The 15,908-nt window shown below is 35.4% G+C and overlaps 1 protein-coding gene across 5 annotated transcripts in view; it reads right to left on the reverse strand.

Annotated features, from left to right (window-relative positions):
• Positions 1–15,908, reverse strand: part of specc1 (sperm antigen with calponin homology and coiled-coil domains 1) — a 108,190-nt gene that overhangs the window by 38,646 nt on the left and 53,636 nt on the right. For all 5 annotated transcript variants that reach the window (XM_042499132.1, XM_042499131.1, XM_042499134.1 and 2 more), the window contains 3 exons: positions 12,614–12,821; positions 12,277–12,350; positions 10,274–10,449 (listed from right to left, as the gene is read on the reverse strand). In XM_042499132.1, coding sequence (XP_042355066.1) covers positions 10,274–10,449; positions 12,277–12,350; positions 12,614–12,821 — 458 coding nt within the window. The remainder of the gene's footprint in view (positions 1–10,273; positions 10,450–12,276; positions 12,351–12,613; positions 12,822–15,908) is intronic.

The following is a 15,908-nucleotide window of genomic DNA, read 5'->3' on the forward strand; positions in this document are numbered from 1 at the left end:
CAAAAAAGAGCTTGTTTGTCAAAAAAGTGCCAGTGGAGGATCCCCACAACCCCAGACAGAGGCACTAATGTCCTAAAATCCTAGAAATGTACTAAAATCTTTGAAACATCCTAAAATTCTTGTCCTCACATCCTGGAAACGTCTTAAAATCTAAGAAACATCTCAAAATCCTAGAAATGTCCAAAAAACCTAGAAATGTCCTGACATCCCTGCAACTGTTCTAAAATCTTAGAATCGTCCAAAAATCCTAAAAAATGTCCTATAATCCTACAAATGGCCTAAAATCATTGAAAGCCAATAAAGTCCAACAAATGTCCTAAAATCTGAGGAATGCCCTTGAGGTTAAGAAATGTCCTTAAGTCCAAGGAACATCCTAAAATCCTCAAAATGCCCTAAAATCGAGAAATGGCCAAAAATACGAAAATCCATCCTATAATCCTTCCAACATCCTAAAATCTTAGAATTGTCCTTAAATCAGAGAAATGTCTTCAAGTCCCAGAAACATGTTTGGGGCTGCTGTGACTGGCCCCTGACCTCCTGACATTGTGCAAAAGTGGCCCCCAAACAAAACAAGTGAAATATCCCTGATAATCTATGTTTAAGTGTTTGCTCAGTTCACTGATCAAACACTGAAGTTTGAACCATCAATCATCAATAACCGATAATCAGCTGCAGATTTAAATTTGCAACACAACATCTGAGCCGTCCAATAATCGACTTTCTTCTTGTTGCCCCGGTGACCGTTGGACCCCTGGTCAATACGGCGAGGGATTAGGACCGTCGTTATCAGTGACTAATGATGAGTTAGGAATTTGTGTGTTATGCTGCACTCACTCACCTCCGAAGCCTGAAAGAGAAACACAACCACAGTCGGACTGGTGTAACTTCGTTTATTCATCTGCCTGAAGAACAACAGACATACAGTACACTTTGACGCGTTCTTTCACAGGCAGGAAACCAGAATAAATAAACAGCACATTCACTGTATTGTTCATTAAATGGCTTTACTAAAGACAGAAAACGACCAATTACACGTCTCATCTTTTTCTATTTTTGTGAGCAAATTTTTTTACACTTTGAGCACCAGTACCTTATCATCTGGTAGAACAATATGGCTTCTAATTAATAAAAAAAAATCACAAATTGAATATCTTGGATAAAAAGTGGACTTTATGTAGAACCTGAGATCCTGCAGGATACAAGTAGTGATTCCATAAAAGTTGGGAGGCTGTGTAAAATGTACGTAAATATAGAATGCAACGATTTGCAAATCATTTTCGACATACACGGGGGGAAATAAGTAAACAACGCGTCTAATTTTTATATATTTGCGTAGGCAACAGCACAGGACACTGGCTTTATGTTTTAGAGTTGTCTGTCCATCTGCTATTTCTTGTGAATACAATATCTCAAGAACAGCTTGGAAAAAAATTCTTTCAAAATCTGACAAAAACGTCCACTTGAACTAAGAAATGAACTGATTAGATTTTAGTGGTCAAAGGTCAAAGATCAAGGTTGCTGTGATCTTGTCTGTCTCACTCTCGTGAACGTGATATCTCAAGAAGCCTTGACGGAAAGCCTTCAAATTTGGCACAAACATCCACTTGGATTCAACAATGAACTGATTACAAGGTCAAGGTCGTTGTGACCTTGTATCTGTCTCATTTTTGTGAACACAGTGTCTCAATAAAGCCTTCAGGGAATATTTTTGAATTTGACACAAACATCCACTTGGATGCAAGAATAAACTGATTAGATTTAAGTGGTCAAAGGTCAAGTTCAGTGTGACCTTGTTTGCTTCACTCTGGTGAATTCGATATTTCAAGAACTCCTTAAGGGAATTTCTTTCAGTTTGGCACAAACATCCACTTGGACTCAAAATGAACGGTTTAGAATTTGGTGGTTAAAGGTCAAGATCTCAAGAAGGCCTTCAGAGAATATCTTAAAATTTGACACAAGGTCATGGTCAGTATGACCTTGTCTGTCTCACTCTCATGAATGCGATATCTCAAGAACAGATCAAATTTGGCACAAACGTCAACTTGGACTGAACAATGAACTGAATAGATGAGACAATGATGAACTGATCACATCTGGTGGTCAAAGGTCAAGGTCATTGTGACCTTGTCCTTCTCATTCTTGTGAATATCTCAAGAACATCTTGAAAATATTTCTTCAAATTTGGCACAAACGCCCAATCAGACTCAACCATGAACTGATTAGAATTTAACAATTGAAGATAAAAGGTCAAGGCCCCTGTGACCTCCTGAAACCTTTTTTTGGCCAAAACTCAAGAATGCATATCCTAATTATGACAGAATTTCATAATGTGCTAAATCAGGCGGGAATTTTAAATAAACATATTTCCAGTGCAGCTATTTAAGAAAATTTGAGGAAGAAATTTCACTTTCAAAACTATTATTATTAAAACTATTATTTTCCTAATTTTCCAAATACTTGTGTGTTGAGAGAAAAGGTGATGTCTCACGATGGTAAACATGCAGCTGTCCCAATGTTTTTGGAATGTTTTGCAACGTCAAATTCAGAATAACTGTATATTTACAAAAAACAATAATCCATTTGAACATTAAATATCTCGTCTTTGGACTGCATTCAAATTTAAATATTTAGAGAAAGATTTGCAAATTAAATTCTAGTTTTATTTACATTTTACACGCCGTCTCAACTTTTTGGAATCGGGGATCTACGACAACACAGAATATTGTGTGAGAGTTTGGCTCAAATATTAAATAAATTAATCATCTTTCAAAGTGAGTGACATCACAAAATCTGAGGAACTGATACGTTAATAAACAGGATGCTGAAGAAAACCTCTAAATGTGTTTAACATGATTGATGATGATCAACAAATATCTGAGTGAAGTCTGCGGTTCAGATAATAAAGTCTGTGTCAAACTGGTGTAACTTCTTTAAAAACAAGAAAAGGCAATAAGCAACTAGGTGAGAAATGTTTCACATTTGCAAAAATTTGTAGATTTGAAAAAAATATTTTGGGAAAGGTAGGGAAAAAAAGGCAAAAGGAAAAAAAAATACATTTTTAATTATTATCATTACATATTTAAACTTTTGTATTTTTTAAAACACCTTTACCAAATCCAAGTTTTGTTTGCTTAAAACAGTAAATTAAAAACAATTTATTTTGCTATTTTAAGGTAATTTTCTTGTTCTTTACACTAATTTCTTGCTGTTTAAAAATATTTTATTGTCTTTTTTATTGTTTTCTAAAGAAATTGCACCAATATGCTCAATTTTCAAAAAGTTAACTTGTCAATAATGCTGCTGAAAAGCAGAAAAGAATAACTCATTATCTAATAGCGATGCTTCAAGCGGAGCCTGTAACACAGTCTTCATAGTGTGTTAAAAATGGACCATCAACCTTTTGGTTTGTTTTAGGAGTAACAAAGTGACTCTGAGGTACGGCAGTTTGTGTTTTCACGGCAGTCCTAAAATCTGATTTTGGCAGTGTTTTGGGTTATTGTATCTGTCAGAAAGAATTAATACTCTATAGATTTAAAAATAACATAAAAAATAGACAAAAATACGTATACAGGCATTAACAGAGCGGAGGATACCAGTATGTCCACATCGATGTCACCTTCAGTACAGTAATTGTGTTTCATGGCGCCATCTAATGGCTAAATACGACAATGCGTTCAGTTTCACTACAGGACCAAAAACGAAAACATTAACCCTCCTGTTAGGTTCATTTTTCATCACAGCGAGAATATTCCTGAGTGACCGGGTTCATGTTTAATCACCCAAAAGTTGTCAGAAACACAATTAATCAATATTAAGTTTAATGGTGTTATTCACGTCTCGCAGGTCATGGCAGGATTTTTATTTTATTTTTAATAGGCCTACATGTTCAAACTTTTTTTTTTTGCAATGGAAATTGGAATTACCTAAATAGAAAACACAGTTTAAAAAAAACAACTCTTTTTTAAAAATTTTGTTTTATATTTTTAAACTTTTTCTTTCTTAGGGATAGGAACTTGTCTCACATTTGCAAAGAAACAAATGGTCTAATTTTGACACTTCTGATCCCAGTTTCACTTCCGTGTCAATTTCGCCCGATCGATGTCTACTTTGTGATACAAACCACTAAAATTTTAAAAGTTGATTACACTAATTAAGCGAAGCAGAAGAAGTTTCATACAAAAAAAAACATGCTTTAAAATATTAAAATTGTTTAAAATGCAACATAACAGGAGGGTTAAAGAAAAGTTGTTTTTTGTCTCAACGGATAATAAAGTTGTAAAGTGAGCAGACAGAAGTCAAAGTGAAATGACTAGAAAATAAAATAAAAGCAAGGTCCAGCACAAAAACCATGTGTCGCCTCATATTCTTAATCACGGGACTCAATCGCTCTCGCTTTGAAATGGTGATTTTCTGACGTATTTGTTCTGGCACAATGTTGTAAATCGCCACCGACCAAATATTTATCACATCTTTTTCCGAGTTTCTCCTGCTGTTTTTAACAGGTTATTACCTCCACTGTACCATCTCAACTTTCTAAGAAAAAGGCACAAATCAGCTTTGCACAGTATGAAAAGGAGAGTCTTTCAAACATGTGACATTTCTTCAACACGGGTCGAGAAATTTACAAACAATACATTCATCGAGAAAGAAAAATCCAGAATTATTATTTAAAAAGTTCCAAAACACGGAAGCAGTGAACGACCATGCTCGCAATTATTTTTTTTTAATGCTGTTATCTTAAAATCACAAGTTAATTACTTTGTTAGTGACATTTTTTTTTCATGATAATGGGTTAATTTTAGTAAAACGACTGTATAATAACCAACCAATAATGTATAATAGCCCGACTGATATTTACAGTAAAAAAGCTGGACAGTAAAAAAGCTGGATGTCCTGAAACGTCATTTCAAGATAGAAATGTCCCTTTTAGTTGGGATATTTATTTTATTATTATTATACATTATCACTGATCTATTATCTTATTTATACAGTAGTCAGAAATCCTCTGCTGAAATGTATCAGTCAATACCAGAAATGAATAATTGAATTTTTATTTCCAGCAACACCAAAAATCTCAATTCTCCCCACAACTTTGTGGTTACTTTTAAATTATAAGGGACGCTTGTATTACTGTTAAGTTAAATCATTTCACAATCAGACGTCGCGGATTACCAAAAATATCCCGAAAAACGGTCAATTATAAAGCAGCAGCCAACAGTTTCAGAAGAAGCAAAAAAGGATTAAATTACAGAGCGCAAGTTATCATAAAAATATCTATAGATATAGTAGTATAGCCTACTTGTTTATATATTTTTAAGCAAATTTTTATTTATTTTTTCTTCTCAATGTTAGGAGACTGTAAGTGAGTTTTCGGGGCTTCGCCTGCATGGCTCCTTTGCTTGAAATGTATAACATTGTTGTTTTTAATATGTGCTTAACAAATCAAATCAATCAAAGGTTAAAGGAGCTGATGAGTTCACGTTCACTGAAGTTGTGTAATTCCATATGATGACTGAATGATTGCGTTTACTGATCGTGTTTTTATTTAATATCATATGTTTTTCTGACTCTACTGTTTTTGTCTCTTCTTTGAGTATTGTGAAAAGTGCTCTTTAAATCAAATGTAAAATGCATTTTAGGAAGTAATCAGAGGAAACTACCTTTATTCACTCATGGTAACAGGTTGATAATGTTGATATTTTAAAAGAACAGCATTACAAAAAAATAATTGCAAGCACGGCTGATTTCGGCTTCCGTACCGACAAACGTGTAGAGAAAAAAAAAAGCCAGACTCGGTCACGAGACTCTTTGTGTACTGCATCGACACTGGTCACTGTGGCTTTTAAAAGAGCCTGGTTCACCACGTAACATTTTAAAGGACACAATAAAAGTAATAAGTGCAACAATAACACTGTCTTCACGTTGTGGAGGGCGCTTCTTCAGTGCCCCTCTACCGCCGTCTTGGTATCAAAAGTGGCTCCGGTGCTTAATCTGAAAGAAAAAGAAGGACGAAGATGAACTTCTATGAACAACTTTGACTTTTTTAAAACATGTGCAGCAAAACTTATTTAAAATTTCTTAAAATGAAAAGCAGATCTCTGGGCACTTCTTTTTTTAAAAAAACTCCTTTCCATGCATACCTCATAGGATTAATAAAGTCACTGATAATGTCTAATATGACTAAATCACCCGGTGATGAAGACGCTATGCAAATGTATCTGAAGCACAGGATGCAGAGCATGAGTTTAATCCAGTCATGCCGAGCAGACCGTCCTGCTATTTTCACCCAAAAAAAAAAGTCTGAGCGTTATTCATTCAAAGATCAGCAGGTGGCACCAGATACATCTACTTGAACGGTAGGTTGGTTTTAAGAACCAAAGACGAAGCACAGAAGAGGAGGAAGGAGAGTCCCTGAAGGTGAGGTCGGCCAGCACACAGAGAGACAGACAGTCAGACAGACAGGCTGAAGCAGCGACAGGAAGCCAAACACAGAGAGGAGGTCAGTGAGCGGCAGCAGCACACAGGGCAGGGAGAGGCAGGCTGGCTGACAGAGGCCGACAGGGCAGGGGACTCACCTGGACGTTACACAGGGACGCTTGTCACAGGGGACATCTTTGACAGGGTCGTCACAGGGAGCTGCTGGAGGTGGGGAGCGGACGCAGCGAGACAGCTAATCTCGGGGAAAATTTGCCGATTCAGTAACGCCACGTGCTAGATTTAATGTAACGAAGTAATAATACTCAGTTACAGAGCTTAACCGGGAGTGACATCTCTTTTTTGTGCTGCTTTCAGATGCTTTTCATACGTGTTTTTACCTTGGAAAACGGGTTTTATTTATTTTAAAACACTGGGAAAAAAGGCATTGAGCAATTTGTTAAGAAATGTTTAATAAATTACAAAAAAAGATTGGTTGCCATACAGTTTACATTGCTACTTATAATGCACTTTTGTCCTTTGTATGTGTTTTTTTTGTCTTTTTTTTTTTCTTTCTCTCCTTATTTCTTCTATTTCTTACCTGCCAGGGGACTATGGATGTAAATCAGCAGTCGTGCTAACTCCGGCGTATTTAAATTTGTATTTTACGCCGATGTTCATTAATATACGATGTCCCATTCAAAGATCTTTATTACTATGATAATATTTTGTAACCTTATTTATTCTATGCATCTTTTTTTGCTGATATTCTTGAAACCGTGAGACGACTCATGCTTTGTGTTGTGATGATATCTTGTTATCCCATGTGGGCCAGACAGGCATGAAACAGAAATAAAAACTTAATAAAACTAAACAAAACTTATTGTGAGCTAGAACGATTAACCCTTACAAACCTCTGTTTCATATGGAGAAAATAAATGCTCTTTCCGAAGGATGTCACAGTCAATGTTGCTGCAAATAACTGACACATCCCAGGCTGTGATAAAAAAAAAAATAAACGATTTTGCATGAAGTATACTGAAAATTATTCATTTTTTGTAGGGTTTTTTCATCTACAAACATAAAAAAACATGACAAAAACCTGACATTTAGTAGGTTAAAATTCTGAAAATGTATGATTATTTGATATTTATGATTAGGACTGATGTTGGTTAAAAAATGAACTCAATTAAAGTAGAAAATCATATTAATGTAGAGTATTTTTTAAAGCTTGATTTTGAAAAGCACATTTTGTGTGCAAAGCGGTATGAGTGTGAGTATTTGACAATGCACAAAAAACTAATAACATATAAAAATCACTGTTACTGAAAATCATCGATATATCCCAGGCTGTGAACTTCAAAAAAAAAAAAAAAAAATAGCATGTAGTATATTGAAAATAATTAATTCTTTTTTTTTTTCATTAATAAACATAATAGCATCATCATCGACTAAAACCTGCAATTTAAAGGGTTTAAATTCTAAAAGTTAATGAACACTTGATATTGTTGATTAGGACTGACGGTTAAAAAAATTACTTGATGAAAGTAGAAAATCATATTAATATATAATTTTTTTTTTTATTTTAAAAAGTGCATTTTGTGCGCAGAGCGATACGTGTGTGTGTAATATCAAAGCGAGCCCTAAAGCGTAAATGTGTTGTGGGATTTTGTTTTTAATACATTGACATTTGCAGAACGTTCTCTTAATGTTTTTCATATGTCTTCAGATTGATGAAGATGTTTTCTTAATTCGCTTGTGTTTTGTCTATTTGCATGTATTTCCTTAAGCTGCGGTGTGTTTGTCCCTATTGGCCACCGTAGAAAAGAAAAACGCTTTTTTAGCCACTTGGGAAAAACTGGCACCAAGAACCAAGATGTAAACTCTATGGGGAGGGAAGTTGTAAAGGATTACTCCATGACTGGCCACACAGATAAACAGAGCGATATATATACAGCAGCAAACTTTGCCACAGAAAATATTTGACCTGGCATGATAATGAAACACTGTCAAAAACACCATGGCATCGAGACGCTCAGAAACACTTATATATACAGGATATTCACACACAAACCAATGACACGCTCTCTGTAAGTGCATCACTCACATTACTGCAGGGCCACAACACTGCATGAAATCTTAAACAGCATCATACTTCGGTGTGAAATATTCTCAGTGAGGACACACCGGCCTCTGTGGTGCATTTTAAAACACTTTGTGTAGAGCAGATCTGCCACCACGTCCGCCTTCTCATATAATAATAATAATTCCCTCCGATAAATATACTGCAGATTACTGTGTGAGGTTTGAATGTTGCTACAGGGCAGTGGTCAGTGTGGAAGAGGGAGACAGAGAGGGCAGCAGCTTAAAGGAGGAGAATACACAGAGGGAAATACTGCAGGAGAACGCTAATTTACCAACAGAGTCTGCAAAATCCCAGATTTACGGAAGTACGGAAGTCCATCTCTGCCGATGTGATTAAAATAAAAGATCCCGTAAATCTTTATAATGAGAAACTGTCTCAAAATAATTAATTGACATCTCAAAAAATGACTAAATATCTCTATATGACTTAGTATCTAAAATATGAACTCAAAATAATAACAGTATCTCATGTTTATGACTTAGTATCTCAAAAATAATGTCTTACTATTTAATATCAATGCATTAGCATCTCAGAATTATAACTTAGTACCTCAAAATAATGTAGTACCTCAAATTGTGTTTATCAAAATGATGTAGTATCTAAAAATGATGACGCAGCATATAAAAATAACAACTTAGTATCTCAAAATAATGACTAAGAATCGCAAAACAATGACCTAATATCTCATAATAATGACTTAGTATCACAAAGAATGAATTAGTATCCCAAATTGATGATGTAGTACCTAAAATAATGATGCTGTATACGAAAATTACATAGTATCTAAAACAAATGAAGCAGTATGTAAAAATAATGATGTAGTATCTCTAAATAGCATCAAAATTATGACAACAAATCTAAAACTTTTGACTTAAAATCTCAGAGAATGACTTTTATCTCAAAATAATTATTACAGCATCTCATAATAATGACTTAGTATCTGAAAATAATGTGAAACTGTAATGACTCAATATTTTGACTTAGTGCTTATATGATTTGAGATATTAAGTAATTATTTTGACATAAAAAGTCATTATTTTGAGAAAATTTCGGATTATTTTAAGATACTAGGATATTACTTTGAGACACTATGTTATTATTTTGAAATACTTAGTCATTAGTATACAATACCAAGTCATTATTCTAATACTAAGTAATTTTTTCTATACTCAATAATTATTTTGAGACACTAAGTCAACACACAGACACACTGAGTGATGATTTTGTTCTGAGTTATTATTCTGACATAAAAAGTCATTGTTTAGAGAAAGTTTGATTATTTTGAGATACTGAGTTATTATTGAGACACTAAGTCAAAAAATGGAGATACTAAGTCACTTCTCTCTGTATTTAGTCCATTTGTTGAGGAAGTTTCTCATTGTTTTGCTTCACTAAGTCATAACCTTATAATGACTTACGGGATCTCTTCTTTCATCACATTGTCAGAAATGACAGTATACAGTATTTAGGATTTTCGGAAACCTTTTAAGCATAGGATTTTTGGAGATAAAATCCTAGTAGAGAAAAGTACTGTTTGTACCGCATGTATAGAACAAAGGATGGGGATATGGCAAGACTCTGGCAGGTATCTCACATCCACATCGTGTTCGGAGAGAAAAGAAACTGCAGCCCAATGCTAAACGAGGGGAGCCGGAGGGGTTTGTGGAGGGGGGGGGGCTGAAAGAAAAAACAGGAGTATTGTGGAGAGGGTACCTGACTCCCTGCAGGGCCTCGAGGTCTGTGGAAAGCTTTGCGCTGCGATCCTGCTCCTCCTGCAGCTGCCTCCTGAGTGTTCGCAGCTCCTGCTGAGCCTCCACTTTAATGTCGTTGGCGACCACCACAGCTGTCTGGAGGTCGGCCTGGAAACGACGCCACTCCTCCTTCTCATCCTGAAGACGCAAAAATAGAAATATTTACTACAAACGCAAATACAGCACACACAGGCAAACGGATTCAGGAGCTGTTAATGAAATGTGATAAACAAATGAGGCACAAACATTTTTTTCCTGTATTTACTTGAGAAATTGGCATTTATATTTTTGGCAAAAAAAAAAATCTGAACCTCTAGAATAATGTCAGTAACAGTTTGCCGTATAACAATTCAGATTTTCTCAAAAACAGTCTCTACTCTTTGTAAAATAAATCTGTGGAGGTAAAGGTTTATGATTTTTGGTATTTATGTATGTATATATGTAAGAATCAGTGTGCAAGTATCTATTTTTTTATTTTCATTTTTTAAAATATTAATTTATTTGTTTTTATTATTATTAATTATTTTATTATCAATATATTTTTTACATTTTATTATTATTATGCTTACTACTTGCTTATTTATATTTTATATTATATTTGTTTAGTTTTTCCTTTTTATCGAGAAAGTTTTGTTTTGTGGGATGGGAGGGAGGGATTTGTGAATTTTTGTTTTGTCTATTCAAATGTACAAAAAAAAAAAAGCCAATAAACATGATTTAAAAAAAAACAAATTTCAGAAAACCTCAGAGAGAATTTTTAAAACTCTTCGGGCTAAAAACAACTTCAAAATCTCCTCAAGACACAAAAAAAAAAGACGAAAAAAAACCCCACTTTGAATGTGAGCCATGAGAGGGAGGCAGGTTTTTGTTTGGTACTGAAAAAAAAAGGAGAAATCCTTTGGGACAGAAGTAAAAGAAAGAAATACGTAGGCCTGTACTCAGAGTTTTAAAGGTGAAGATCAGCACCCTGTTTTTGTACAAAATAAATATCTGAGAGGTGACAGTGAAATCCAGGAAAGTGGTATCTGGTGCACCTGATGCTATTTTTAAGGAAAAAAAAGGAAAAAAAAAACATGCAACAGAGATCGTGTTTATGTGAGAGAATAAAAACAAGTATTTAGTATTCAGCTCCTATACTTAAACAAAAGTACTAATACCACACTGTAACATATTTTGTGTTCTTTATATTCTATTTCTCATTTTATACTTCTAAATTGCTTCTATATCTTTATGTCTATACTACTTATACTATTTTTATTCTTCCTTTATGTTAATTGTTTTGCACCAAAACACCAAGTAAAATTCCTTGTATATTTCAATGTACTTGGCAATAAAACCAGATTCTAATTCTAAAAATACTCTGCTACACCAGTACCACATTTAAAATCTAATTAAAGTATGATCAGGAAAATACACTTAAAGAATTCAATTAAAGTAGGACTGTTCTTCTATTTTTTATGTCATTACTAAAATGATCAAATGGAAATCTCCACATTTGAGATGCTGGAACCATTAAAAAGTTGGGTTTTTTTCTTGAAAAAAGACTAAAACATTATCACAATAGCGGCTTGTAATAGTTAATTTTTTTATCAGTCAATTTATCGTTTACAGCTCTGCTTGTACATTTCATCTGTTTTGGGTGCAAAAATCTTAATCGGAAAAGTAACTACAGTCATCAAAAAAATGCAGTAAAAAGTACAAAATATATCAATATGAGATGTAAGTATTACAAAGTAGAAAGTGACATGAGAATAAAATACTCAACTAAAGTTTACACAACACAACATTACATATCCTGTTATTGCAAAAAAAAAAAGCCTTTGTTATCTTGACATATTAAAAAATAATTGCAAGCACGCCGCTCTTAGCTTCCGTACTTCAGCATGAGAGATCCTAACTGCTTTAAATTCAGATTATTTTATTTAAACAAAACGTGGCACCACAGGCGTTATAAAGCTTCCTCACCTTCATCTGTCTGCTCAGGAGTTTCAGTTGTCGGTCTGCTTCAACTTTCTGCTCCTCCAGCTTTTTCACCAGATCTGCAACGACAAATTTAACACGTTTTTGAGAACCTCGGGTCATTAAAGGTGCAAAAGTACCTGCAAAAAGTCTCATGAAAGGTTATAAAATTCAGCTTTTTACAACTGATTTAACAGGTATTCTTTTTAATTTCATGGCTATTTTTGAGGTGTCTCAGATATTTTGTTTTATATAAATAAAGACAGACTAAATGTTGGACTGATTCATGTCTCTGGAGTCCACGTAAGACTCCACAGAGGACCGGACAGTGAAGTGGACGTACTCTCCATGTCGAGGACGGCTTGGTTGGTGTGGCAGTTGACGGCCCGCTGCTGCTCCACCTGGTCCTCCAGCTCGAAGATGGTCTCCTTCAGCTCCTTCACCTGGTTCTCAGCTTGGATCCCGGCCTCCTCCAGGGACGTGACCCGGCTGCTGAGCTCCTGCTCCCTCCTCTCGCCTCGCTCCTGAACCTGCTGGCATTTGGCCTCCACCTGTGTGTGCACATTCGTGATATTACGATGGGTTTAGTGCAGAAATCTGTGAAAATGAACAGACGTGTAAAGCATTTGACTGTGCTGATTAGACTGAAGCACTTAAGTTGATTTTGGTTTAATGAAGAATAATTTATGTGATGCAGTTATCCATTAATATGTGATGTTACCTTTATTTATTTTATTTTGTATCTCTCTTGCTCTCTTCATTCATTGTGCTGCTCTTACTCTATCTGTTCTTTATTTTTCTGATGTCCTGCTCTCACCATCTTTTCATGTTTTAATTAATTTACTTGTTCATCTATGTCTTATTTACCTGTTTGTGTCTCATTTGTGTTTTACCCGCTCTGATGTGATGTCGTCTTCTTATATTATTCTATCTTACTTTTATTAAAAGATTTTCTATAACTTTATTTATTTAGTACTTTAACTGCCTTTTGACATCTGTTTTACCACTTTTATTAAGTTCACTTGATTTATTCCTGTTAACCTTTTCTGTTCGCATTTTGTTCCTGCTTTTTTTGCTTGACATGTTTGTTGACGTTTATTTTATTATTCCTGCCTTTGCCTTGTCTTTTAAAGCACTTTGTAAACATGTGTTTGTACAGCTATATAAATAAAAATACTACTATTATTATAAGGGCTGCAACTTATTTTTGATAATCAAATCGATTGTTTATTCTGATTAATCGAATTTAAAAAAAATAAAAATAGAAATAATATTAAAATAAGCATTTTTTTCTTCAATCACTTAGTCAAAAACAGATTATCATTGACAGCGTTGCAAAAAGTGCACAAACAGGCGGTTGCTTGAACATGCCGGTGTTTTCAAAATAATATTAAAATAAAAAAAATAACTACAAATTTGAATACGAAACAATTCAAAAACTAAATGTCGACAGCGTTTACAACGAGCCGCTACGTTTCCTCACTTAAAAACTGAACATACGTGTTTGTTGTCGTGATTTACCTGCGTTAAGCTCTCCTCCTCCTCCTCCTCCTCCTCCTCCTCCTCACTTTCGTTTTAGATGCGGCGTCATAACCGCCGTGCTCGCGAGGCATGCCGTGTCACTTCTGCACATTTTGCAGCTAACACACTTCCTTGTTTTGCTCCCAAACGTTCCCAAAGTTTTTAAGTTTTTGGTATGACACGTCCTCTCTGCTTCCGCCATGTCTCCTCAAAACACCGGCTACTTCCGTATGCATGTGACGTAAACAGTCCCGTGACACAGCGACTGACGTAATCACGCGACGCAACGAAGCGATCATTTTATTCGTTGCAAACACATTTAACAAGCGATTATAATCGATTTTTATCGTGTCGTTGTTGCAGCCCTAATTATTATTTTATCTTGAGGGTGTCTTTCGTATGGAATGCCATTTAAGTCGATATTTAATAATCAAACAGTCCTGTGAGATCAACAAATATGCCTGTAAAATAAAATCCTAAAATGAATAAATGTGGCAATTAAAACATGAACACAAGTCAGAATTAGAAATGTAAATAAAAAATTTTAAAAAATCTGTGAAAAAATTCCCTGTTGAGTAATAGACAGAATATTATAATATCACAGTTTACCTTTGACCTCTTGGAAATTTTTGTGAAATTTAAGAGAATGAATTCTTAAGTTATGGTCAAAAAACATATTTTATTTTATTTGATCTTTGTCCATCAGATTCTAATGAGTTCATTCTTGAGTCCAAGTGGATGATTGTGCCAAAGTTTGAGGAAAAACCCTCAAGGCCATCTTCAGATATTACGTTCACGAAAAAGACTGACGCAAGGTCACTGTGGCCTTGACCTTTGAACACCAAATTCTTATCAGTTAATCATTAAGTCCAAGTTAATGTTTGTGTCAAATTTAAAGAAATTCCCTTAATGTGTTCTTGAGATATCGCTTTCATAAGAATGAGAAAGGTCACCATGACCTTGACCTTTGACCACCAAATTCTAATCAGTTCATCCTTGAGTCCACTCGAACATTTCTGCCAAATTTAGAGAAATTCCCTCCAAGTGTTCTTGAGATGTCATGTTCAAACTATTGAGGCAGATGAGGTCACAGTGACCTTGATCTTTGACCTATGACCACCAAAATCTAATCCGTTCATCACTGAGTTTGAGTGGATGTTTGTTCTACATTTGAAGAAATTCCCTCGAGGTGTTCTTTACATATTGTGTTCACAAGAATGGGCCAGATGGACAGACAACCTAAAAACATAATGCCTCTGGCCTCATCTATCGCCAGTGCAGAGTTATAAAAACTTACCTAGAAAAGACGGATAAATAAAAACTTAACTGGGATGTAAATAGGGATAAATGTCAGTTATGCTGAAGTCCATGCAGTGCTGTTTACACACAAGCTAAACTATGTCTGACAATGACCACAGTCATACAAGGTGACGGTGACTCATGGAAAAGGAGTTCAGTTTGGATTAAATCTCGTCGACGTGTTCACTGCTCCTTCTGCTGAATAACACTCAAGCTGAAGTCAGTGAACCACGATGGTCGCTGTCATCCTGAGAAATGACACCGTGACGCAGATCTCTGCGAGCATACACTAAAATAAGTAACTGATGTAGTTATGCAGGACCCTCTCCCGCTGACAGCATGTGGCTCTGATATATTCGGATGTTCGTGAGTGATGTTACGGAGCGGCCTCACACCCATGTGGCAGAGAACGGCAGAGTGACTCAGAGGGTCACACACTGGTGGACCACCCTACTGTTGGCACTGCAGTCCCGGTCCAACAATGACGACATCACTGAGCTGATGGTGACACGCCTAAGTTTGGAGTCATCACCAACTTACATGACCCCAAACCCACACAGCCTCTCCGGTGTTTGTGGTGTTGAAGGGGAAAACCGAAGCGACTACTGAGGATCATATGAAAACTATCTGAGTGAGTTCATGCGCCGCTGTGGTGAAGAAAAGCAGCCAGTATCAGCTGTAAAGCTGCTTTAATGGTCATGTTTGGACCAGTGTGGAAAATGTGTGTCCTCATGTTCACATTCAACAAGTGACTGAGCCAAGAATAAATAAAAATGTTATGGTCGCCCCATAACTCTCATCTTTTAGTTATTAGCACA

The sequence above is a fragment of the Plectropomus leopardus genome, chromosome 13, assembly GCF_008729295.1.
Source record: "Plectropomus leopardus isolate mb chromosome 13, YSFRI_Pleo_2.0, whole genome shotgun sequence".
Lineage (NCBI taxonomy): Eukaryota > Metazoa > Chordata > Actinopteri > Perciformes > Serranidae > Plectropomus > Plectropomus leopardus.